We start from the raw sequence: 27,245 nt of genomic DNA on the forward strand, positions 1-27,245 counted from the left end.
TATGTATTGGAATTCGTAAAATTATGTTCGTTAATAACACAACATAAACTTGTGCAGCATATTACTCCCATGCGAATACTACTCAGTCGATTGATCGCCAAAACTGTTCAGGTAAGCCTTTTGGGCCGGGAGGGAAATAGTTATTTTTACAGTTGTTTAAAAGCAGTGTTAATAAGCTAGTGCAGTTTCCGAATTATATCACGATTTTACAAGCATGTATGTACAAAGGCAGGAATTATTTGTTACGTACCTCTGTCTGGTGAAGATCCCAACAAAATTTTTCGAGATGAAAATCCTCCAATATATTAAGTAACGACAAATAATCTGTTTACGTCGGGGAAACTTTCTTAATATCGAAACATTTCTTGATTTAGAATACCTTCGAAAAGCAATGCCATGATTGTTTAAACGTACGACGCTGAAACTTGAGAGTTCTTTATTAATAAAGTTAGCAATTATAAATACTTAACTATGAGGCCTCGCTGGGGGTCACGATCTCGTTTTTGACCCATTCCTTAATTCACGCGAGAAGGACGCAGTAGATTTGCATGCGATATCTGTACAAAATTATGGCGGCGTAAATGTCATTTCACTCACGTGACCAGGGTTTTGGTCACGTGAGCGAAAATGATCTATTGAAATCAAAGAATATCGAAGGTTTTATTGCCGTATATCCAAATATTACATCTGGCGATGACGATGGGATGGTGAGGAATGTCTTTGGGCTAGTTTCTTTTACCATTTTGTGTTTGGAAGGGACATACTTCTTTACAATGCCTTTGCGGAGAATTAAGAGAAGGAGATGGCAGTTCGGCAAGCACAAGTAGTGGGGTGTCGACCCCAGGGGCTGTGGAAGTAGGCAGTTTGCAGCCTTTTCAAGTTAAAGAGATCCACATTCGGTTTCGCAGCGATGGAGAAAATGGAAAAGAGCGTTTCAATTGTACGTGCTTGGTAAAGGGATCACGAATGACTCGCATAAACGGGGCCTGCTACTCAGTTCACACAGCTGGACTCGATGTACAGGAAGTCTATTTCACACTTGTGCCTGATGGTGCAGAGAAGAACTTCGCCGAAACTTTCAAGGTACTGGATGACTATTTTATTCCTAAAGCTAATGTACCGTTTGAGAGACATTTGTTTCGCAAATTAGTCAGAGTGCTGAAGAAACCGTCGATCAATTTGTTTGTCGGCTCAGACTACGAGCCGCTTCGTGTGAGTTTGGAGAGCGGGAAGATGAGTACATCAGAGATCAATTGATTGACAAATGTTACTCGGAAAAATTGAGTCGGAAATTTTTAGAAAAGGAAGGCAGTGTTGCTTTGAATGATCTACTACTGTAGTAACAGCTCGGGCACAGGAAGCAGGTAATTTGCAGATGGAAGCAATGGGGGCTAACAGTGGTTCAGGACAAGTGAACACTATTGTTGACGATGGGGCAAGGTGCGACATAAGTTCAGAGCAGGTTAACAGTGTGGTGAATTTAAGAGGGAGCACTAGTAGTGAGAATAGGACCTGTTTCAATTGTGGTCGAGAGGACCACTTAGCCAGGGATTGGAGATGTCCTGCTCGAGGTAGAAAGTGTCTTCAGTGTGGAAAAATTGAACATTTCAAGGCCAAGTGTTGTAAAAAGCTCGCTAAGGATTCCCATTCGGAACAAAGTCAAGGTGACAGTCAGCGTGATTGGAGAAATACATCTAGTGAATGAAAGAGGCAGAAAGACCAACACAAATTATGTTGATAGTAGCCCTAAATCAGAACAAGACTCAACACCTAACTATGTGTTTTCGGTGGGGGATGGGCTCGACCAAAAGAGTGGAATAGTAACTGTTGTAGTTGGAGGTGTTCATTTGCCAAAATGTCCCTGTTGACTCACGAGCAACATGCAACCTTTTTTAGGCCAAGGAACTTGGGAGTGGCTTAAGTCACAGAAAATCCAGTTTCAGACCTGAAAGGAGGCTAAAGCCTTATTTTTTACGGAAGTACAAAGCCATTGCCAACACTCGGAAATTTACAGCAGACTTTATGTCCATTGACAATGGTGTGACCTGCAAAGCTGGTTTTGTAGTTATAAACGGAGAAGGCAGAAGTCTCCTCTGTAGAGAGGCAGCAGTAAAACTTGGTTTGCTACGACTTGGGCCTAGCTATGCCGTTAATGCTGTCAATACAGAAGCTGATATCAAAGAAAAGTACAAAGAACTTTTCAACTGTGTTGGCCTTCTTAGGGATTACGAGTTAAAGTTAAATATCGATGATTCGGTGAGGCCGGTGGTGCAGCCAGTCTGCAAGATTTCATTCGGTGTATGAGAGAAAACTAGATGAATTGTTAGAGAGTGGAATTATAGAGGAGGTCCCTGAAGGACCAACAGGGTGGGTCTCGCCACTTGTGGTTATACCCAAGACAGACGGAGATTTCAGGATTTGTGTAGACATGAGGTGTACCAATCAAGCAATAGTGGGGGAATGTCAGCCTATCCCTACAATAGAGGAGGTGCTTCAAGGTCTTAATGGTAGCACAGTATTCAGTCGTGTAGATCTGAAGCGGTGATTTCATCAGATACTTCTAGCTGAGGAGAGTAGACATGTGACAACTTTCGTGACTCACCGTGGTCTCTATAGATATACCCGACTCAAGTTTGGTGTCACCTCAACACCTGAAAAGTACCAACAAATCATCCGGGAAGTACTGTGAGGCTGTGAAGGCGTGGCTAATATAGCAGATGACCTGATAATTCACGGACGAGGGGAGGAGCAGCATGATAAGAGGCTCTTGGCTGTGCTTGATCGATTGAGGGAAACAATGTGAATTCAGATTACCTAGGTTGACTTATTTGGACACGAAGTAACACAGACTGGTATAGAGCCCAGTGAAGAGAAAGTCGCAGCAATCAGACAGGCAGGTACTCCACAGAATGTTAGTGAAGCTAGGTCTTTCCTTGGTCTTGCCCAGTTTGTGTCTTAAGTTTGTCCCAGATCTGTCATCCATTGCAGAACCCATTCAGAGGTTAACCCAGAAGAATGCTGAGTTCAAATGGGGCAAAGAACAACAGTTGGCATTCGAGAAGTTAAAAGAGCTGATCACGCACGCGGATGTCCTAGCTTACTTCAATGTAAACAGCAGAACAAGAATTGTGGCGGATGAATCACAGGTGGTGCTTGGAGCGGTTTTAACCCAGCTACAGGGAAGTGAATGGTGGGTGATTGGGTATGCTTCGTGACGCCTGTGTGATGTGGAGCGGCGATACAGTCAAACAGAGAAGGAGGCCCTAGCTCTGGTATGGGCTTGCGAATGCTTTAACATGTATGTTTTCGGCAAGGAGTTTGAGCTTGAGACGGATGATAAGCCTCTGGAGTACATCTATTCGCAGAAATTGAAGCCTTCTGCCCGTATGGAAGGGTGGGTCCTTCGCCTACGGGCCTATCACTTTAAGGTTGTTTACAGGCCAGGCAAGACCAACATCGCAGATGCCTTGTCTAGGCTAAATTGTGGGTTTCAAAGTAATGACGGAGAAGATTATGGCTTTGTGTATGCTGTGGTTGAGAGTAGTGTTCCTTGTGCTTTGACACCCACTGAAATAGAAAAAGCATCAGCTTAGGATATGGAGCTGAACCTCATCAAAGAATGTGTCCAAACAGGAGATTGGAGTCAGTGCAATGTACCTGCATACCTGCATGTGAAGAAAGAATTGTGTACGCATGGTGGGCTGCTTTTACGGGGTTCCAGGCTAGTGATTCCCCGAGAATTGCGACCGCGTGTTTTGCAGTTGGCCCACGAGGGACACCAGGGTGTTGTTAAAACAATATGTAGACTGCGCAGTAAAGTATGGTGGCCCAAGATGGATGCTGATGCAAAGAAGCTGCGCAGGAGTTGCCATGGTCGTCAAGTGGTCAGTGAATATGCTCCCCCCGAACCTATGGTTCGAGCTTTTCCTCCCAGTGGCCCTTGGGAAGATTGTGCAGCTGACCGTTCTGGTTCCCTTACCTTCAGGGGAAAGTTTACGGGTGGTGATAGACTATTATTTTTAGTAGATATTTTGAAGTGATTATTTTGAGGTCATCTTCTAGCACAAGAATCGTTGAAGCTCTAAAACCAATATTTGCCCGGTTTGGAGTGCCGCATACACGCAAGACTGACAATGGGCCTCAACTGGTATCTGAAGAGTTTGAAGCCTTCCTTGCAGAAAATGGGATAGAACACCGCACAACAACTCCCCTATGGCCGCAGGCCAATGGGGAAGTAGAGCGTCAGAATCGCACATTGATGAAGTCACTCCAGATAGCTCACATTGAGGGAAAGATTGGCGTCAAGAGTTACAGACATTCCTAACCGCATATAGGTCAACTCCTCAGATGAAAACTGGGGCAACACCCTTCTACCTGATGTTTGGAAGGGAAATGCGGCCAAAGTTTCCAGACCTGCGAAGGGAGGCACCTATCATTAATGAGGAAGTCCGCGATCGAGACTGGTCTAGGAAGTTATCGCAGAAAGAGTATGTTGATGCAAAGAGAATTGCTGTTGCAAGTGAAGTGGAGGTTGGAGATAAAGTACTCCTGAAGAACTTGAAGACTAACAAACTGTCTCCAAACTATGACCCAAATCCTTGCAAAGTAATAGACAGGAAAGGAGGAGAGGTAACAATTAGAAGCACAGCTGGTGCCGAAATAAAAAGAAATGTCTCATTTGTGAAAAAGTATCAAGAGAAACCCTTGGAGGCAAAAGTCGATATCACGCCCGTCCATCGAGAGCAAGAAGGAACAAACCAAACAGAAGTAGCAAAAGGGGAGGATGAACTCCCAAGGCCAGGGCCAACTGGATCATCGATGTCTGTTCAGCAGGCCACTGTCACTATCTGAAGTCCACTTAAGCAGATAGTTAGTCCGAGGCCAGCTTGGAATGTCAGACCGCCTAAACGATTTGACGACTACGAACTTTCTAAGGGATAACTGAATGTTATTTGTTGTGGGCTCATTGATATTATGTTAGGAATCCGACTGGACTTTGTTTATGAACAGTAGGCCCGAGCCTGCATTTCTATGTAAGACATTGTAGAAGTTGTGTTATTTATGTTTAGACTTTTCTCTAAAAAAGGAAAAACAGGGAGGGATGTAGTGTATTGTACCGTAAGTGTGAAAAGGTTATGTTTGTAAGCATCCCGTGATGCCTACCGAGAGTTGTTGTTGTGGTACTTGTTGGCTGCCATGTGGATAGTGTGTGGATTAAAGTATTGAAATCAAAGAAAATCGAAGGTTTTTATTGCCGTTTATCCAAATATCACACATCTGTGACACATTGGACATTGTAATAAGACACACCTCATGAAGATTCATGACATACATGTGTTTCACGCATCCAACCATTATCCCTGTTACAGTAATTAATATGAAGATGTTATTACACGACTCGGGCAGTCAGAGGGCCAATAACTAAAATAAACCAATCAAAATGCTCTATTGCCGGTCGATATTCTCTCAGTATTGGACGGGGCACTGTCCCTAATGGTCCCGAATGATACCGCACTTGTGTCCCTTTGAACTTCAGTCGTATAATAAAACTCGTATTAACCAAGCTTGCTCGGGACCGCACTGGAAGAATATCGACCCTCGGTCTTTTTTGTATGGTCCGTACTGTCAAGACCTCGGGCCGATATTCTCCCAGTACGGCCGTCGCGCTTGGTTAATAAGATATATTTATACAATGTAAATGTAGGTTTTGGTTCTTTAGGACACTGCATTGATTTAGATCTTGGAGTGGGAAGTGGAACAATTCAAGATGGTCATATAACTGCTTCTTCTATATATGATGCCAGCACACCAGCCAAGAATGGTCGACTGAACTACACTTCAGGGTCATCTTGGTGTGGAGGAATGAGTGACACTGTCCCATATCTGCAGATTGATCTACAGACACTTCATGTCATCTGTGCGGTTTCAACTCAAGGGAATTCTGAAGCAGATCAGTGGGTGAAGAACTACACACTGCGATTATCCACAAACGGGACAACTTGGACAGACTACAAAGAGGGAGGGAAAGTTAAGGTATATGACAATTGATACTGCTTAGAAAAAAATAAATTACATTACAAATATTTTCATGGACTGTACATGTTTTAAGTCACTGATAGTGTTTTTATTTAACTGCATTAATAAAATGAAAGTCCTGATTGCATGAAGTAAAAGTTTTAAATACATGTACTTTAATCATATTCCAGTGGTTGTTGCTTTCTACCTGTGGATATCATTGAAAGAAATTTATGGTCAGATAAATACTGTTTGTTGTTATGTTAGGTTTTGATAGGGAATGATGACAGGAACTCAGAAGTGAAGCATGTTGTTTATGGAGTGTTAACAAGATATCTGCGATTTTTGCCAGAAACACACCAGGGCAGGGTGTGTATGAGAACAGAGGTGTTTGGAGTAGAAAAAATGTCAAGTAAGTGTGGAACTTATAATGTACTCTTATATATGCTGCTTATGTAGAGTAAAGCTCACCTTTTTTCCTATGGGCCACTTATCAACGTCAAATCATGTTCTGATTACCAGAAAAATATCATCACCAAAAGAAATAATAGAGGGAAAAAGTAAAGGTTTTTGTTTTTAATTACTCATTTTGGTGGTCAAATTTGCTAACCTGGGGATGTGTCTTTGTCAGTCTCGTAGCAGATGATAATTATTAGTTTGAGTTTCTGGCTAAAACACAGAGTGGGGTGAATGTTTCGACAAAATGTTTGTGTAATGAAATTATAAATTCATTTCAATTATTTACTTATCTTTTCTGTTGACTTAATTTTATTCTTCATGGATACTCTCCTTACTTGAGGTAACAAAATGGCAATCTTCAAAAAAGCTGAGCTTTAAGTCCCAATAAGACCTAACGGATTATAATGGGAGAAAATGAGCCAATTAAGGGACCAATATTGTAGTTCAATATGCTGCTCATGAAGGCTACATTGGATTGAAAACTCTGAAAGTTGCTTCATCTAGCACAAAAAATTGATTGTGAAGTATTGCTTTCGAGACATCTCAACAGTAAAATTTTGGTTTTCAAATTATTTAGCCGTTATTCAACTTGCTCTGTTAATGCAATAAAATGAATTATAATTTTATCTTGAAGTGCTCAAACACTCACTGTGAAAGGAAATCCTTGCATTGATGTGCAATTCTATATGATGGGGATAGTTACTGGTTAAACTTGTGGTGAGGTCCTTCAGAAGCTGCAGAAGATATGAATCGAAAAGGTATGAAGGCTAATAATTGTTGTCATTATTATCTTGCAGCTTGTAATACCAAGCCCATTGGTTTAGCCATCGGCGGTGAAATTCCAGACAGCAGCTTTGCAGCCTCATCAGAATATAATTATAAATATGTAGCTGAACATGGTCGACTGAATAACAATAAGTCATGGGGACCCGTGGATAATAACAATGCTGATGACTTCCTACAAATTGACCTGTTGTATGAGTATATCATCTGTGCTGTGGCTACTCAGGGAAACCCAAAAATTGATTCACCAGAATGGACTACATATTACAAGATACGTTTATCATTTAATGATACCACTTTTGACACCTACAAAGAAAACAATAATGACAAGGTTGGTCTACATGTATGTAATGTACCTTTACAGACATATTAAATGATTGAATTTGCTTTTGTTGCGCTTGCTGAACATTCTGAGGTTAGAGTGGGGTGCATGAGGGATGTTTCTTTTAATTTTCAAATTTTAATCTTGAGGAAAAATGTTTCTTTTTTAATTGAAATTATACAAATGGAAACCTTAAAAAACACACAATCAGAACATGATATTAATTCATACTCTGCATCCTGCAGCTAATTTTCAGTAATTCCAAGTCATTGTCTTTAATTTAGGCACTGCTACATGTATAAATTTAAGAGGAGCTAGGTACTTAATTGTATGAGTCTAGTAAATGTCCTCTGGCTGGGGACATTGTGTTGTGTTCTTGGGCAAGACACTTTACTCTCACAATACCTCTCTTCACCCAGGACTGAGAATTGAATGGGTGCCTGCGAATTTAATGCTGAGGATACCTGCAATGGCCTAGCATTATTCCATCCAGGGGGGGGAGGGGGGGCCAGAAATACTCCTAGTTGCTTCATGCTACAGAAACCAGATCGAGTTAAGCGCTGGCTGGACAGGCTGCTTGGCTCATATTAACAGGCTATACCTTTACCTAATTAGGTACCGTAGTCCTGTCGAAATGATTTTTAAACCCCAAAATAACACAATGTACCCTTAGGCCGCCTGTGGCTAGAGGTGCTGGAGCTTCATCAGATCTTTGAGCACAAGGGTATTGACAGAGTGTTCCTGGTGCCAAATTTGATGGGAGCAACATTAAGCGTCCAACTGAATACAACTATGTACTGGACACTAAAGATAGAAAATGTAGGAATTTCCTTAAAATCTGAATTCTCCTCACAAAAGATTACACCTGTTCTGCAGGCTATTGAATGTTTATGATAAAATCATTTGCCATAATCTCCTGTTTCCCATAACTCCAACACAGTAACCTACCTATTTCAAAAATTTCGCTCCGACGAAGGGCTAACGCTCGAAACGTCAGCTTTTGTAATTGTTACGGTGGCCAATTCACCATTTCAACTTTGCTGATATATCCAAATTATTTCAAAAGTAGGTGAATTACAATCCACAAGATACATAGAGTCCTAAAGTGCTTACGTCACGTTTCCATAGCACCGGAATTCTGTGGTCTAAACAAACCAATATGGCGTCCCTAGCGTGACACATTGTCGTTGACCTCGAACACTTCAAGAGCTATAATAGCGCATTTTATCCTCCAATAATAGAAATAAGATAAAGAGAATCAAGATGACCTTTGGCCTTACTATTGAAGAGTATAATAAGCGGACAAAAGCACCTGGTGAGCAATAATTCGAGTCAAAACGCCACGGAGACGAAGTTTGCGATGGGCCAGTGTTTTCATCCAGATTGCAATCACACATCTGAAAGCCACTGCTGCCGATTCTTTTCGTTTCCAGACAAGAAAAAACATAAAACACTCTATGATAAGTGGATATCATTTGTAAGGTGAGTATTTTTCGAAAAATATATATTTCGATGCTGTACCATCGATTAGAAATAGCTGTTTTTTTTTTTTATCTCAAACTGATTCACGATTAGCTGTTTCTCTTTCTTGTCTTATTTCTTTTCTCGCGGCTTTGCCTTTCCTTGTCTTCAGTCTTGATCTAAGATTATTTAGTTACTAAAAAACTATATGATAGTTGTGAGTATCAAAGCTTTTACACTAACTAGTATTAAGTAACAAGCTCAGAGAAATACTCGCTTCGCATTCACGTCTTAGACTACAAGGTTAAGCATGTGACCAAGTAAACTTTGGGTTTTTTAAGCGCAAGTATAGTAACTGCTTCTGTCTTTTTCTGTTATAGGAGAGGAGATAGAAAGCCCAGCAAACATTCGCGACTTTGCAGTTGTCACTTTAAAGATGGGCGAAAAGAAAATATGCCAACCATCAGTGACAGAAACAGGCACAAGCTGTTTGATAGTTTGGACTTGCTGCCAGGTACAGGACCAACACCTCCCAGTACACCTACCCCCAAGAAAAAACGGAAAGTGTCTGCCGAGCCCACGAAATTACCAACTGTAGCATCTGTGCTTGAAGAGATTAAAGAGAACTCTGAACCATGTTCCACTGAATGCTCACAAGAGGAAAAGACAAGTTCCAAAGAAGCTCTGCTGTCAATAGAGCTTGATATGACTTCAACAGAACTTGCTAAACACAAGGAAGTGTCAAGTTACTATAGTGCACACTACTCTGCTAAGAGCTTGAGCCCTGAGGTGATACGGATGGAGACAGGTCTACCCACTAAGGATGTTTTTGATATTGTTGTGGGATATGTTTCAAGATTCAAGGGTGAAATAAACTATTATGCTGGATGAACTATTATCCATTGATCAAGGATGGCTGTGAAGACTTTGAATTTGACTGAATAGAACTTTTTTTCAACTAAATTATAGTACAATGAGTTTTTAATATTATTTTTGTATTACTAGAAGCCCTACTGTAACAGATCAAATGGTATTGACATAGCTTTGGTCAAAAATATGATGTGGTCAGTTTTACATTTTTCTGATATTCATCTCCTTTATGTTCATTAATACAAACTACTATGTGTTCTGTGAAAATAGATTATAATGAAAACCAGTGACATTCTTAAATTGTCATTTCAACTAAATCCAGGTCAGGGGCATGTGACCAGTATGGAATTCTTTCGTCCAGTAGTTCCAAGTGTGAAAGTCGTGCTGGCTTAAAGGTTTTACTTTTGTGTCTGTGAAGCTGGGAGCCTGAGTCCAGGTGTATAAAACTAAAGCCACACTTCAATTAGCTTAAGGGATGGTGAGAGGTAGTCAGAAAAAATAACCTGTGCTGCATGGATTTTGTTTTGGCTCTCTCCCCTTCCCTTTGCATTGCTATGCAAGCCTACTTAAGTGTGGCATAAGTTTTATGTACCTGGGCCCTGTTGAGTAACCAGGATAAGTGTTACCAGCTACCAGTAGCCATTGGTTGCAAAAAAAAAAAATTGTTTAAGCTTGCTTTCAGGAAGAATGTAATTTATTATTAAGTTACTATGCTAAATGGAAAAATGTGGGTTCTTTATCTTGTGTCTCTATCTGAGTGTAGAATATGTAATGTTATATTAAGAAATTAATGTTTGAAATTTAAAAAAATACCTTTTAACATTAGCTACTGCCTATTTACATTAGCTCCCACTCTCCCCCCCCCCCCACTCTGATTACGTCCAGCATCTGTGCACCACTTTTCAAAGTTCTCCCTCGGTAATCTTTGGGAATAGTTGATGAAAGTAAAAATCACTCAAGATAGTAATATTGTGCTCCCAAGATTCATCTCGTTCAATCTTGATAACTACACTATCCTTTGTGGTCCATACAACAAAGTAGCAGAATTTGCGCTTTGTCAGGAACATCTGGCCTTGACACTGATGCCAGTAAACATGTGTGGTAGACAGCGTATAATTCCCTTCCTTCTCCTCCAAGTAAAAGTCTTTGTGCCCACAAGCTTCCTTGATTGTCGCATTTCGATGTGTGTAGGGGCACTTACACTCAATCACCGAGTCGTCTCCCACAAGTCCATCAGGGGAAGCACCCAGAACTCCCGACTCGTGTAGCCAAAGGCCGGTCTGTACAGGTGTAAAGTTTGTGATGTTGGTGAAGGATTTCAGGGCCTCAGTCTCATTGTCCTGTCCCCATGCAATTGCTTTAACTCCACTCAAGTTGTATTCCCCAAGTAGTCGCTTGATAAGAGACGGTGTAACTCTTTTTGCCTGGAGGACGGAGCCAAAATTACTGGCAGTCAGGCGGCCTCTACGAGCTTGGTGCCATGCAGGGCTGTTTCGCTGGCCAGCCGTGAGGGTGCTCACAACATTTATGGTTCTCTCCTCTACTTTGGCATTCTCAATCAAGTACTCTAATTGTTTTTCCTTCGTAGATGCCATAAGGAAACCTTCTGAGTAAATAATATCCTCAATCGTCTTGATCGGGAGAGGGGTAGCAGGTTGTGGTTCGGGACTCAAGATCCAGCGGGTCCCTGTAAATTTGCCATAGCGCTTTAGTTCGCTGTACAGCCACATCCGATCTTCTCGGCAAGGATCGCGCGCCAAAGGGCTGTAATCCTTCTTCTTCGGTGGCGCTGGAAACATCTGGCTTGCAGACTGTACGCTTTCTGCCTTTCGCTTTCGTTTCCATTGGCATTCCAGGTCCGTCCTGCTAAGGTTATGGATGCCATAAATAAATATGGCTGCCGCGTGACTGCACTTGAACTCGCCGCGAGGACACTCGCATTCTGTGTTTTTTATTTCAAGTTTTTCATCGAGATAAATCTGATAAAAAGACAATTCGAAACAGACACGTAAGTTGCAATATATATTCCGCAATATAAACATTAAATTGGAGGTGAAATCGGGGTTGGGAGTTCTTCGAATTGAACATACGTGTTGTGATCCCAAATTGGCAACTTACTGTGACTTTGTAGTCCTTATTTTTCATGCTTGCTTGGACTTCACCTTTGATGACTCCCCTGGAATAAATAAAGCTTTGGACATGGTCGGATTTGAAGTGGTTTTCTCCGCGATCAAGCGATTTCCGCTCTCCAGAAAAGAAAGAAACGAGTGAGCATATCGATAAAGACGCCATGTTTGAAGTATGAGTTTAAACTGTTTAGACCAGAAAAAAATGCTGTCATGGCAACGTGACGTCACACTTTAGGACTCTATTACAACCAGGTAGATAAATGACATACATACATGCCAACCACAATTACACTCTAAGAATTAATTCAAAATGATATGTTTCAGAGTACTAATAACATTTTTGTCTGTAGTAGTTTGGAAGTTTATGTTCATAAATGAACTATTGATTTGATTGATTACTGAACATGCATAGAAGTTTAAAACAATCTTATGGTATATTTTTTTGCCACTAACTGCAGGTCTTTCCTGGAAATACACACCAAAACATCCCTGTAATCAACAGTCTTGATGAATTTGCAAGTGCACGATTCATCCGCTTTGTGCCAACACAATATCATACATGGAAAATCCTGAGAGTGGAAGTATATGGAGTACTTCTAACAAAAGGTAACCATGCATTTGACCTCTTTTTTTGCCCTTAAGACTGAAACAAAATGATTGTTTTAAAAGGCTATTTTTTAAAGGAGAGCTACTGAGTAGGTAAATTTGCTTTAAGTGTACAGTACGTACACTGTGTTCTATATGACGCTTACTGATCCATTGCTAAAGTTAACTGGTTCAGCAAAGTTTTAAAGTCGAACCAAAGAAAATTTGGGAATCAACAACTCACAGGTGTAGATATTTTACTGGTGTTGATCCAGTTTCACCTTAAGTGTCGTCTATGGTATCCTATTCTCAGTGACTACATGGAACAAATTATCTCCTGATATAATCACAACTTGACCTTCTAGATTGTGCCAAATGGTATGGAAGTGACAGAAACAATTCAAACTTAATTAGCATGCACAAAGAAAGAGTTGTTAGTTTTAAATGGCTTTTGCAGTGACTCTCAAGCCAATTAAAGCCCTGAGTTCTGGAGATAAATGAAACTGCTCATTACATGTAATTATGAGGAAGGAAGAAAACTGACACTAAGTGTGGGAGTGAGTTATTATTTAGTTATTTTATTACGTTCTTATTAATAATAAATCTAATCAATGTTTAACTAGCCAATATTTTGAACTGTTTCTCTTGTAGCGGCGAGAACCAAGGAAAGAGGTAAGAATTCATTTAATAAATACAGTATACATATGTTATTGAACAGCCGAAAGGTCCCTATTGGGAAAAACTGTGCCAGAGGCCTTCAAGAAGATCTTAAATCTTTGCTCAATATTTCACAAATGAACAAATTGTTTGGAGAATTTAGATATTAATTGTACGAGAGTCACATTTATTGATTTTATTGTTAACTGGAAACACCTCTTGTTTTAGCTTTTTGGGTTACTTTTTGGAAGGGATTGTTAATTTACAAATGATTTTCAGGATACTTATCAGTCTTTATAAAAGCAAATGTAGTACTAGTCAAGATCTATTTAAAAATCAATTCATGTGGAAAAACCAATGAAAATGATTTGATTGAGAGAGGGGAAGGGAGAGGGGGGTCAGAGAGAGAGGGGGAGAGGGATGGGGGAGAGAGAGGGGGGAGAGAGAGGGGGGAGATAGAGAAGGAGAGAAAGAGGGAGGAGAGAATTTAATGAGAGGGTGACAACAGAGTGGCAATATTTTTATTAGTATATAATAATAATAATAATAATAATAATAATAATAATTGTATTTATAATAATAATTGTATTTATATAGCGCTAAAATCCACTAATTGTCCAAAGCGCTGTATACCCACCCAACCCACCCCAGGGGAGGACATCCATCACACAGTAATCTCGTGATATGTAATAGGACTATACCTATGTGGTGTCTGATTTGGAAGTAATCGGATGAAAATAATTCTGAGGACGACGGCCGTAGATGTATTTTAGCAAGATGTATTTTTATTTGGTTTTAGAAATAAGAGGAGGCCAAAATCTTGGTATATTAGTTTAAAACCTGCCGAAAAGCTGTTCAGTGGGACACAAGAATGGCAACATACAGTTACCTCTGAGTGAAAAATTTAATTGTAAATTTTGCAAAATAGAAATTTTTTAAGATTACCACTTTGTAAAATTAATTTTATTATCTGAATAGTGAAACAGGAGGTGACCAAGATCTTTGGGAATATACCATAATGCAATGTTTGAAGGTTATAATCTTTGTGATCCGAAAAGAAAGAGATCGTTATTGAAGTGTGAAATGGGGGATTCCCCAAAATGGTCATTCTCCTAACATTACTACTTTGCAAAATGAATAAAAATCCTTCCTATTAATTGACGATTACTCCAAAATCCTTGTCAAAGTTATCTTTACCTCATGAGATATATATCAGCACCATTCGCCTGTTTTCCTTTCATTTCGTTTCGTTTCCAAAATGATTAAGCGTAGAATATTTGATCGCAAAAGTACCTGGTGGGAGTTGGACAGCGTGCGTATGTCATCGTTATTTTCAGTGCTATTTTCGTTTTTCTTGTCCTTTTGTTCTGTTTTTCTTGTCCTTATGTAATACCCGTCATATATAACTTGCAGTGTGCAAAGTGTAGAAACAAGTTCTGAGGTGACCTCCGATATGCAAACGAGTCACTCACTCACTTTGGTTTAGATATCGTGATGTTAGTCGTCGCGAACTTGAGAGAAAAAATTTTTTTTTAAAACAAAGATCATCGCATTACAATGCAAACATTTATTGAGCGACTGTGAGGCGAAACATGACATAGGAGTGGAAAGTAATAGAGTAGCTCTTCAAATTTTGCACAGGGCTTCAAACATATATTTTAAAAAGTCAAAATATATTTTGCACTGAATTTTCCACTCTGTTGGATGAAACAACTGCATGTTACCTTTGCTCTTAATTTTTTTTTCAACTACGGTCTGAAATCCACGGCAGTCGGATAACTGCAAGTTGCAACACTGTACCACTTCAGCTGTAATTCTCTTATGGTGGTTAACACTGTGACCCTTGACCATGAAAGGCTGATGTTCAGAGCTTTTCTTCCTAACATTTTCCATGATATTGCGTCCATGAAGATTACATTGGCTACTTCTCTTTAATGTTTTTAAAATTTTTTTTTCAATATTTAGGAGGTTGCGTTGACTATTATCTTGGAATGGAAAATGGAGCAATCCAAGACAATGAAATAACTGCTTCTTCCATACAAAATGGCAGCACACCAGCTAAGAATGGTCGACTGAACTATACATCAGGATCATCATGGTGTGCAGGAACAGGTAACAGTAAACCATATCTGCAGATTGATCTAAAGACACTTCATATCATCTGTGCTGTGTCTGCTCAAGGGAATTCTCACGCAGATCAGTGGGTGACAAACTACACACTGCAATTATCCACAGATGGGACAACTTGGGAAGACTACAGGGAAGGTGGAAAAATTAAGGTACATGATGAGCACGGCTTGGAAAGAAAAAAGTTATATTACTAAAGTATTGTCATAGAATGTCTAGTCAGTGACACAAAATTTTTTACTGCTATAACAATAAGAAAGTCTTGATTGACATAAACGTATTAAATACTTTTATTGTTGATTGTCCATGCACGTTCTTATCTTGAGCAACAAGTGGAAAAAATTAATTTATGGTCAGATAACTTGACTGCTTGTTTCTTTGTTAGATTTTGGTAGGAAATAACGACAGGAACTCAGAAGTGAAGCATGTTGTTTATGGAGTGTTAACAAGATATCTGCGATTTCTGCCAAGAACACACCAGGGTGGGGTGTGTATGAGAACAGAGGTGTTTGGAGTAGAAAAAATGTCAAGTGAGTGTGGAACTTATAATGTACACCTGCATTCTTATGGAGATTAAAGGTCAACCTTTTCAAATGGGCCATATATCAACCTCAAATTATGTTGTGGTTACTGTAAAAATGGTCAAAAGGGGAAATAAACGAAAAAGGTAAAAGTTTTTCTTTCACTTATTTTGGTGGTCAAATTTGTCAACCTGGGAACGTGTTTATAACTTTTAATTATCAGTTAAAGTTTCTAGCCAAAACATATAGTTGGGGTGCACGTTGGGACAAAATGTTTCTGTCATTAAACTATAACTTCAGGCTTTTAAATTATTGACGTCTCTTTTCTGTTAACTTAATTTTATTTGGATACTCTCTTGACTTGAGGTAACAAAATCGTAATCTTCAACTAAGCTGAGCTTTAAGTCCTAATAAGATTTAGAAGGATTATAATGGGAGAAAATAAATCAAATAAAGTGACCAACATTGTATTTTTAATATGCTTTTCATGAAGACATTGGATATAAAACTCTGAAAGTTGATTCATCTAGCAAAAAAAAATTCATAGTGAATCATCTCAACAGTAAACGTTTGATTATTAACTTATTTAAACATTATACAACTTGGTCTGGTAATGAGAAAAAAATGAATTGTAAGGTTATCGTGAAGTGCTCAAACACTTACTTTGAAAGTATATCATTGCATTTGATGTACTGCATCAAATGCATATATGAATAGGGATGGTTACTGGTAACTTAGGGTGGGATCCTCTAGATGTTGCAGAAGATATAAATAGAAAACATAGGAAGGCTAGTAATTGTTGTTATTATTATCTGCAGCTTGTGATATGAAGGCCATTGGTTTGGCTGACGGTGGTAAAATTCCAAACAGCAGCTTCACAGCCACCTCAATATTTGATGATAGATATCGAGCTGAATATGGTCGACTGAATAAAAATAAGGCATGGGCACCCAAGGATAATAACAATATTAACGACTTCCTACAAATTGACCTCCTGTATGAGTATATCGTCTGTGCTGTGGCTACTCAGGGAAATCCACAGAGTAAGGTACCAGAATGGACCACAAATTACAAGATACGTTTATCTCCTACTGATACCACTTTTGACACCTACATAGAAAACAATGAGGACAAGGTTGGTCTTTGTGATGTTTATGTACAGTCGTATTAAATGGTTAAATCTGCATCTGATGCACTCACTAAAATTTTATAAATCAAGAGTAGGGTGCATGGGGGGATATTTGTTTTTTTTTTTGTACCTCATTCTTGATGTAGAATTTCTTTCTTAATAAACTTCAAATGCTGACCTTCAAAAGCACAATTGGGAGGTGTTGTTTATACTCTGTATCCAGCAGTTGTCAGTAATTGCAAGTGATCCTGAGTAGAGCATGGGACCCATGGAAAAGACCAAGGCTGATGACCACCTCAAAATTGACCGGCTGTATGAGTATACATGTACCAGTTGTGCTCTGTCTACTTAGGGAAATCCAGCATCCACTACAGCAGCTCAAGAATAGAGCACATATTTCAAGAGACATTTATTACTAAATACCACTACTTTTGACACCTACTGAAAAAAGTAAACAATGATGGCAAGGTTGATATACGTAAAGGAAATGAACATAAACGCCTAGTTTTATATCTGGTACAGTTGCTTCATTTTCTAAGTCAAGACAAGACTTCACGTTTTTCTTTTAAAAAAATTTCAAGGTTTTTCAAGGTCTTTTTAATTTATTAAAAACTTACAAAGCACAAGGGGAAATGCAATTCGCAGTTCTACATCCTGCAGCCCTCGATAATTCTGTTTTGGTAATGTAAAGGAGACTGACCCCCGTGAATCCAATAATGTCCTTGTTAAAGAAGACAAAATATTGTTATAGTCTGTTGACTTGTAAACAATCCATTCCTTTATGGGCACACCTGTGTTTGCTATGACCCTTTAATTTATATGTGCTTAAATAACTGGTGTGGATTATTCTGATCTAGGAATGAAGCTCTTTTTCATTAGTGAACCTGGTAACCATATTTGCTCTGTCTTTCCTTTTTTCACCTTGTCAAGGAAGGTTCCTAAGAGATAATCTGTACTGTCATAGATTGAAGTAATTGTGCAAGTTATTTCACACTATGAGTTGATGTGTGGAGTAACTTTTTTGAAGTGAGCTCTGTGACACACGAACCATTTTACAGTCTAGCAATATTCCTCCAAATAGTTAAATCTCGGCACATAATGATTTGAAATAAAATCGTTTCCAGAGTAACTTTCCTCCTTCTTCCAGTTACTTAACTCTATAATATCATAGGTGACAAATTACCCCTTAATTTTGGCGCGAAATTTCAGCGTTAATTTTAGTTTCACATGTGAAATTACAAAATTGCCATGGTAACGTCTCTTGTTTCTCGATCAGAGCCAAGATGGCGTTGAGATTTAAGACGGTGACCCTTGAAGAAGTTATGAAATAAAAAAAGCGGCCGAAAATTTAAATGCGCGAGAGAGCACAATTAACTGGGTGCGAGTTTTTGAGAAGTGGTGTGACGAAAATAGCCTTGAGAAAAACCTGGAGATGATTCTTCCCAATCAGTTGGATAACGTACTCCGCGATTTTACGCCTCCGTGTGTAAACAAGACGTAATTTGTCACCCACAATATTAAAAGGTAATCAAATGGTTTTCTCGTGAAAATAGGAAATAGTTTCACTTGCGTTTTGTCAAATTCTGATAATTTCCCAAGCCTAAAGGCTTGGGAAATTATCAAAATTTTGACAAAACGCAAGTGAAATTATTTCCTAATTTCACTCGTCGCCATTTGATTACACATACTAATTTACTTATTTCAAAAGCAGGTAGATTATTATCCCGACGATGAACTACAAACAGGATAAATTACATACAGTGCTTGCGTGTACCCGTGCAGGAAAACCAACAAGTTTCATTCAGACATAAAGGCTGATAGTTTCTAAGCAGCATATGGCAATCTGCGGTCTTTCCTTACACTTAGGTAGCACGGAAAGCTGTAAATATCTTGAACAAAAGTTCATCTTTCAAACCGGCAGTCTAAATCCCACAGGAATCAACGAACGCTTTTCATTCCACTAATTTATTCTTGTTTTTCTCGTTGCCATGTTCCCATCAATAACGTGGCTCCATTTTCTGCCTTTAAAAGCACACACAACCCACAATTCCTCTATTCGCTCCGACGAAGGGCTAACGCTCGAAGCGTCAGCTTTTGTAATCGTGACGGTGGCCAATTTACCATTTCAACTTTGTTGATATATCCAAATTATTTCATTCAGACATAGTTAACTATGATTTAGAGAACATCATCCTCTATCATCTGCTTATAAACTTAATGTTCATGATAAATTGTTCATTATTGTGGTTAATGATGCATTATCTTAAATAAAATGTTACTAACAATGAGTTCTCTTTTTGTACTACTAACTACAGGTTTTTCCTGGAAATAAAAACAGAGACCTAACCGCAAAAAACAGTCTTAATAACTTTGCAAGTGCACAGTACATCCGCTTTGTGCCAACACAATATCATGTCTGGAAAACTCTTAGAGTAGAGGTCTATGGAATACTTCTAACTAAAGGTAATCATTTGACCATTTTTTCTCTAGAAGATCGACAAAGACAAAATTATTATTAAACCTATTCACCAATGGAAAGCTAAGTATCCCTCAATGGTCGCTGATCTTAGTTAACTCATACTTAGTAAAGTTTGGAGCTGGACATAACAAAATTTTTGGAATCAACACCTTGCAGATATTGATGTAGTTTAACCCGAAATTTTGTAACCACTTTTGTCTGAACCTGTGCAGTAGTTAGCAACTATGCAGATGGAGCAAATGGTGTCATGATTTAATCACAGAGAGACCTTCCCTATCGCGATGAATTTAAAAATATTAAAAAATTAGTTCAATTTTAACGATGCGGTTGTTCAGAAAAATTACAGCAGTGCTCATTGTTAATGTATATGTGAAAGTAAGACTCATTATCATATTGAAAACAAAACCTCATTAAAATTTCGCAAAAATGAAACTAAGACGTTACAGACAAATTACAAATTTAGCATTCACAAAGGAATATAGCTTTGTGTGGCTCGTGCAGTGCGTCCTGAACTGACTTACAAGTATGCTCTTGGCTGTCACGTGTATCGTTGTTGTGTAATAGCGAGATTAAACCCGAAAGCTTAGAATTCCGGAGATAAATATCTCCTCAGTATACAGCAATTCTGAGAAGCAGCTCATTGATGAAGACAAGCAAAATAACAAACTTAGGGATGACCAAAATAATGGCGTTTATGTAGTCAATTAACAAGCAAATGCCACTTGATTTTTTTTTCCTTTTTTGTTTTAGTTCCATCACAACATCCTGCTTCCTTCAACTTGACTGCAAGCTCCTCTACCAGCATTACAGCTTATTGGCAGTTACCACCAGTATTTGCTAGACACGGAAAGATTGACGGGTTTAAACTCTTTTACAGAGAGAAGGGCTCTGCAGGGTCTTTTACCTTCTTGAATGTTACCAGTGGATCAACATTAAGGAGACTGGTGACTGGACTTGATAAGTACACAGAATATGAATTTCAAGTGTTGGCCTACACATCTGGTGGTGATGGACCAAAAAGTTCTGTTGAGGTGGAAAGAACAATGGAAGATGGTATGTGACACTCTAGAGATAACGAAAAGATCTGTGAACCATGTTTTGTAAATTTTCCCATCGTCATTAGGTGTATCCTGACAATGAGATACTAAACACACGATGAAAAGACTAATGAAAACAAGTAGATGGTTAGGAATCAAGTGATTTCTATACTAATGCTTTATTTAACGTGGAAATACGCTTAGCTTAAGAACTAGTTTACAGGTATTCCACCTACTACCTAATGAAAACCTAACAGCTAACCTAACAGCTAACATCGCTAATATCACAGCGGGTAAAATCACAAATCAAATACTGATTAAAAGCTTTTTAAAGCTGTTATTACAATATTACCACCGCAATCAAAATACTATTAAAGCTAACGTTACAAATCTACTAATCCCCAAAATTTAATGATCTAATTCTGTTTACTATTTGTTTGATGCCCACTTTGATTCTAATGTCATTTGAGAGTTCATTCCATTTCTTGGCTGCAAATATCTCCATGACTTGAGTCCATATTTGGTAGTGTTAACTTTAGGTAAAGATGAAACATATTCTTGGCGCCTGAGATTTTACTTAAATGAGCCGTTCAGTCTAATTTATGCTATTCTTGTACCTTTCCTTATTTGCATGTTTTTAAACTAGTCTCTTGATAATGGAGTCATGATGACCCCGAAACGTCGAGTAGTAAATCTTTCCTGGTTTTTTCTATGCCTTTGCTTTAGCAAATCCCTGCTGATCAAGTGTAAGTTAATAAGATTCCTAATTGCCCGTGGTGCTTTGTACGATATGCTGTTATGTACTGTCAGTAACATGTCTTGAATTCTTCGAGATTCCATGGAGGGTAGTCTTATCCTATCCAAGAGATGCTGATAAGATGCATGCTTATCATTTTGAAATATCGCAACGCTCTTTCATTGACTTTTTCGATTTTTGCAGTGTTTCTTTTTCCGCAATGGTGCCAAACTTGCTTGCAGTAATAAAAATTCGGTAGTATGAACGAACGGTAAAACGATTTATTGGTTTTAAGTGGTAAAATGTTTTTCAGTCTATTAAGCGCGTTTATTTGAGCACTCACTTTGCGGCAAATACTCGAAACTTGATCGTCAAATTTAAGCTTACTATCAAGTACAACCCCCAAAAGGTTAGTCTTTTGTGCGGTTCTGATATGAATTTTACCCGATTGAAGGAGTAGCTTATCTTCTGTTCTACCAAGGACCATAGCTTGGACTTTTCCGGATTTGGTCTCATGCCATTTTGAATAAACCATGTAGATCACTATTTAGTTTGTCTTCAACGGCACGTACGTTCTTATTGGAACAATGGATATTTGTATCATCCGCATAATTAATAATCCTGCATCGTGTTATTGCATACGCCAAGTAATTTATAAAAATATTAAACAATGTAGGTCCCAAGACGGAGCCTTGAGGGACTCCTTTTAACGCCCCTTCCCACGTGGAGAAGGCGTTGCCGAGCTTCACTCGTTGATGGCGAGAAGAGAGATAGTTTCGCATTAAAGATAGCGCTTGATCACCTAAGCCACAGAATTCAAGTTTTTCCAGAATTAATTCATGTGGTAGACAGACAAAGGCCTGACTTAAATCAATGGCTACTGTGCAAATAATGTTATGATTATCAAGATCTTCCTTCCACTATTTAGTGAGTGCAAAGAGTGCCGTCGGGCACCCATGATATTTTCTGTATCCAAATATAGAATTATGAAGAATCTTCTCTAAGTGAACTGTCAATTGTTGATGAATAAGATGTCCAAAGATCTTAGACATTGCTGGAAGAACTGTGACTGGTCGGAAATTCTCCTTCTCTAATTGTGAGTCCTCTTTATGATGTGGTACGATCTCTCCTCGTTTCCAAGAGTCAGGGACTGCTCTCGAAGTGATGATAGTATTAATTAGATGACTAAGAGGCCGTGTAATTGATAGAATAGACCCCTTCAGTGCACATGGGGGTATATGGTCATGACCAGTTGCTTTGTTTGCTTTCCTTCTCTGTAGAGCAGCCTTGACTAACTCATGATTAATTAAATCGAACTCGAACTGTTGATCTTGATTCCAGTTCCTTGGAATATTTGACAAGTGCGGTTGATTTTCAAAAGAAGTGTACTGTTAGATGTCCAGGCTTTCTGTCACATTTCTAAAATAACTATCCAGAATCTCTGCAACTTGATTCTGATCTTTAATTATTTTATTGTTCTCTTTGAGTGCGATATATTCAGTTGGTGCGCATCTCTTTGAATGCATCAGAGGACGAAGTGAGTTCCAGAATTCTTTGGGTTTCCCAGCGCATTTAAGCATAACTGATCAAAGTGATTAATCACGGACTTGCGTCGCATGTTTACTATACGGTTACACATAATCCTGTATGCCTCCCAGTTGTCAGGCGTTCTTGACTTGTTATATTTTCGCTTAGGAGCATTCCTGTGACTAATGGCTTTACGGATTTCTGAGGTGATAAATTTCGATCAACGGAAGCCTTCCCTGACTTTTCTGCAGTTGGTGGGGGCATGATCATCCAATATATTTTTATACAACTTTTCCCATGCCCAGTAGATGTCATCTATATCCTCAAATACGTAAGCCGCATGAAACGGAACGAGCTGCAGATCGATCTTTGTTGAATTCCTCATCATCGAACTTTTTAAAACATTCTCCTTTTGTTAGGCGGGCTTTCGGCTTCAATAACTTCTTATTAAAAATTGTGTAAATTAACACTCAATCCAATGTCAACAATACCAGATTGCAGAGCAATTGAGGGTACATTGCTCAATATTACATCCAGACAGGATTCTTTCGAGGAGGAAATCCTAGTTGGACCTTTTATTAAATTATGAAGATCATAGACATCACAGATATCTAGCAATTCTCTTCCTTGTTTTCCATTATCCACGGGATGTAACAGATCACAATTAAGATCTCCAATGCAAATCACGTCGGGGCGGTTAGAAATAGCTAGATCCAAGAGAGAACTCAATTCTTTTTTAAAAATCTCATTCTTTACGGATGGAGGCTTGTATGCTGACAGAAGTGAGAAGTGTTGTTGACCTAGTTGAATATCAACAATTATTACACGACTCGGGCAGTCAGAGGGCCAATAACTTAAATCAACCAATCAAAATGCTCTGTTGCCGATCCAATATTCTCTAAGTGTTGGACAGGGCACTGTCCCGAATGGTCCCGAATGATACCGCACTTGTGTCCCTTTGAACTTCAGTCGTATAATAAATCTCTTGTTAACCAAGCTTGCTCGGGACCGTACTGGAAGAATATCGGCCCTCGGTCTTTTTTGTACGGACCGAGCTGCGCTCGGTCCGTACTGTCAAGACCTCGGGCCGATATTATCCCAGTACGGCCCTCGCGCTTCGTTTTTAAGATATATGAATTGCTTCAACTTCTCCACGACTGATTTTCAGTTGATATGATGGAATGGAGTTACGAACGTAGACTAATATTCCTCCGCCGCCTTTCTTGCGATCTTGTCGGTATAAATTATATCCTTGAACAGAAAATTGCGAATTCCAATTTGGACTACTGTCCAATTGCAGCTCCTTCACAACCTTCATCAAATTTCTGCTGTATTCCTTTTTAGAATTTGTTCGTGAGTGTCACTGACGATAAGAAAAAACAAAAGCAACTAAACAAAACAGCAACAACACAGATATTCTGAGTCAAGTATGTGTTCCTCATTGGAAGAGACATCCTACAATTGCAAGGGAAATATCATCCGAATCCTGATGTTTACCTTTAGAACACTTTTGAATAGGGCATATTTTCAACATATTTTCACGAACGAAGAACACGTTAGGAGAAAGTGGCGACGATTTAATTCAAAGTTTGAAGGAGATTGTAAAGAACGAAAACACCAAACAAAGCACAAACAAATGGCTAAACGTCTGGAACTCTTGGGCTTCCATCAACGGCTGTGACAAAGATATTGAAACGTACGAACTGGGGGCTTTGAAAAAATTTCTGGGCGGGTTATATAACTGTTCGTACGCTAGATGGAGAAATGAAAAGAGTGATAGCATTCATTTACTGGTCGCTGCTAAGCGATTTCTAATTGATAATGATACGACGATGACGATCATAATGACTCTGTTTGTCGTTATGATTATTAGTATGATTTTTTTATATTGCAACTTCTCAATTGCAGTTCCTTCGCTGCCTCCTAATGGCTTTACTCTGAGTGCAACCAATTCTTCCAGTATATCAGCATCCTGGCAGTTACCACCAGAAGACTCCAGAAATGGATTCATCAAAGGATTTAAATTGTTCTACAAAAAGAAAGGCTCTTTATGGCCAGCAAGTATGCATCTCATTAACAATCAGGCAACTCGCACTCAAGAGGTCACTGGGCTTCATGAGAACACAGAATATGAATTTCAAATATTGGCATTCACTTCTGTTGGGGATGGACCAAAAAGTACAGCTGTTTCCAAGAAAACAAAGGAGACTGGTAAGAAAGAGGGTTCCATCAGAGTTAATAGAGTGGGTTAGGAGACCCGGCGAACTTCAAAGGGGCATGCCTTCGTTAGAGTTTATTCGAGTCACGCTCTGATTAACGAGCACAGAATCGAAACTTCTGGTTCCACATAATTCCTATTTCTTTGAGACGCAGAAAACGAAGGACGCTTGAAATGTGTCTAGAGTATTCGAAGAGATCAAATAGTCTTGATAAAACTTATTGTGTCCTACTGCGAGGTTCTTCTATTGCCATGCTTAAATAACTAAAAACACGAAGTTTTCATCTCTTGAGGAAACTATCCGCATAATTAAATAAAGGCTGATAGTTTCTAAAGAAATTGTTTGGGGCTGCGTCGGTGGGGGTAACGAAATAATATGGATATATCAACAAAGTTGAAATGGTAAATTGGCCACCGTAACGATTACAAAAGCTGACGTTTCGAGCGTTAGCCCCTTCGTCATTCGCTCCGACGAAGGGCTAACGCTCGAAACGCCAGCTTTTGTAATCGTTACGGTGGCCAATTTACCATTTCAACTTTGTTGATATATCGAAATTATCCGCATAATTGTTACTTTGAGATTGAATACTTTGCCATGACTATTTAATGATTATCAAAACTCAGGTAGACCTGTCATCAAAGATCTGTCTAAAAGAACAATTACAGCAGTCGGCGAACTAGTAGTGTTGACTTGTGAGGTTAGTGGAGACCCTGAGGCTTCTGTTACCTGGACCAAAGATGGTCTTACCAGTATACCTCGTGCTCAGTTGGAAAACAACGGCAAAGTACTTATTATAAAAGATGTTGTTGCTGGTGACAGTGGCGTTTATGAATGTAAAGCAGTGAATATGTTTGGGGAGAGCCATACAGCTACGATAGTCATTATCGCTGGTACGTAGAAACTGATTTACAGTTACACTGAACATTGCCTAACAATTGTTTAATCACTTCTGTGAGGTAAATATGTGGAAGAGTTGGTGAATTAGTTTTAACAATACGTTAGAGAATTTGCCAACCTCTACCAAAGTTACTGAACAACTATGGTTATACTAAGCGCCGCGATGATCACCATAGAAACAGGTCTCAATAATACTCGGGCCACTGTTGACAGGTCATTGACTTCTTGTTGAATTTGAAGGTTGAAATTAAAAGTATCAGTTACAACAAAGTAAACCACCACTAAACGTGTAAAGCAAAAGTACATCACGGAAGTGTCCCCATATTTTTGGTGTACTCTTCTCCTTTGGCTCGAGCATGATTTCTTCAAAATTCTTCTTGGTCTCATTACATTTTTCTTTCTTTTCACACAGTGCCACCCAGAATTATCGAAGAGCTTTCCCCTTCTTCAGTGATATGTGAAAAGCAAACCCCATGTTTACTCTCATGTCAAGCAACTAGTTATATTCCGTTGAACTTCTCGTGGACGAAGGATGGTCAGGTTCCAACGGGTGATAACATGAAGTTATTGAATAACAGTATCATTGTCGCGCCAAGGGATGGAAGAGATTATGGGGATTATGTATGCCACGCTACAAACAGCCTTGGGTCAACAGAATTTAAAATCACCCTGCTTGCCCCTGCGGATAATCAAGTTGATGACGGTAAATATTCTTCCTCACAATTCGAACGCGACAAAACGTTTCGTCTCAAACATTTTGGAAAGCTTAGAAATTTCAAGTCCGGTATGAAGTTTTTAGGCTTCTTTATGAAGCTGTTTACACAGGTTTCAACCGATGTACGTATCAAAAGCAACGTTATGTACTGAATTGATACACAGACGTTATTCATTAAAAAGTTATATTTTCTTTTTTCAGATAGAAAATTTTTTAGTGCTTAGGTGAATCATTTCTTATATGAAAATTGAGTTATTTAGTTGTAACTAAATCAAAACAGAGCTATATGTACCATTGTTGGGAGAGCTCAAGGTTAAATCTTGTCTCTTACAGATTACTGGAAGTCATATACGCGAGTTGATAACGAAATCTCGAGTCATTAGGAATTGGAAAATTCTTGCCTTAATGGAGTCCGACCTCGAGACGAGACAACAGAAAGTTTAGAACTGTTTTCATGCTTCGAAGTTAAAAGAAACGTCGTATTCCTTAGGGTGAAACTGTATAAAAAAAAACAACATTATTGTATCGAAAAAAGTAACCAAGCAGTTTTCAGTGTTTGTTAGCTTGTTCTAAAGCC

General features: G+C 38.9%; 4 protein-coding genes across 4 annotated transcripts in view; 3 read left to right on the forward strand and 1 right to left on the reverse strand.

The window, feature by feature from the left end:
* LOC148719774 (uncharacterized) overlaps window positions 1–27,245 on the forward strand; it is a 38,389-nt gene that overhangs the window by 9,071 nt on the left and 2,073 nt on the right. Inside the window, exons 2-9 of the mRNA XM_088737505.1 lie at window positions 5,720–6,033; window positions 15,794–15,938; window positions 16,748–17,064; window positions 19,374–19,521; window positions 20,288–20,590; window positions 24,746–25,048; window positions 25,680–25,946; window positions 26,366–26,656. Of these exons, the coding sequence (XP_088593631.1) occupies window positions 5,720–6,033; window positions 15,794–15,938; window positions 16,748–17,064; window positions 19,374–19,521; window positions 20,288–20,590; window positions 24,746–25,048; window positions 25,680–25,946; window positions 26,366–26,656 (2,088 nt within the window). The remainder of the gene's footprint in view (window positions 1–5,719; window positions 6,034–15,793; window positions 15,939–16,747; window positions 17,065–19,373; window positions 19,522–20,287; window positions 20,591–24,745; window positions 25,049–25,679; window positions 25,947–26,365; window positions 26,657–27,245) is intronic.
* Window positions 8,671–10,735, forward strand: LOC148719775 (uncharacterized). Its single transcript, XM_088737482.1, has 2 exons — window positions 8,671–9,061; window positions 9,421–10,735. The coding sequence occupies exons 1-2, from the start codon at window positions 8,940–8,942 to the stop codon at window positions 9,929–9,931; spliced, it is 633 nt and encodes a 210-aa protein (XP_088593608.1). The 5' UTR covers window positions 8,671–8,939; the 3' UTR covers window positions 9,932–10,735.
* LOC111324017 (uncharacterized) lies at window positions 10,004–12,217 on the reverse strand. The gene is made up of 2 exons (XM_022927501.2): window positions 12,029–12,217; window positions 10,004–11,889 (listed from the first exon to the last, which is right to left on the reverse strand). Exons 1-2 carry the CDS (start codon window positions 12,200–12,202, stop codon window positions 10,813–10,815), a joined length of 1,251 nt encoding a protein of 416 aa, XP_022783236.2. The 5' UTR covers window positions 12,203–12,217; the 3' UTR covers window positions 10,004–10,812.
* LOC111323971 (neogenin) overlaps window positions 12,565–27,245 on the forward strand; it is a 41,397-nt gene continuing 26,716 nt past the window's right edge. The window contains exon 1 of the mRNA XM_088737458.1: window positions 12,565–12,645. The gene's annotated coding sequence lies outside the window, so the exon portion shown is untranslated. The remainder of the gene's footprint in view (window positions 12,646–27,245) is intronic.

Source organism: Stylophora pistillata, chromosome 11 (assembly GCF_964205215.1).
Source record: "Stylophora pistillata chromosome 11, jaStyPist1.2, whole genome shotgun sequence".
NCBI lineage: Eukaryota > Metazoa > Cnidaria > Anthozoa > Scleractinia > Pocilloporidae > Stylophora > Stylophora pistillata.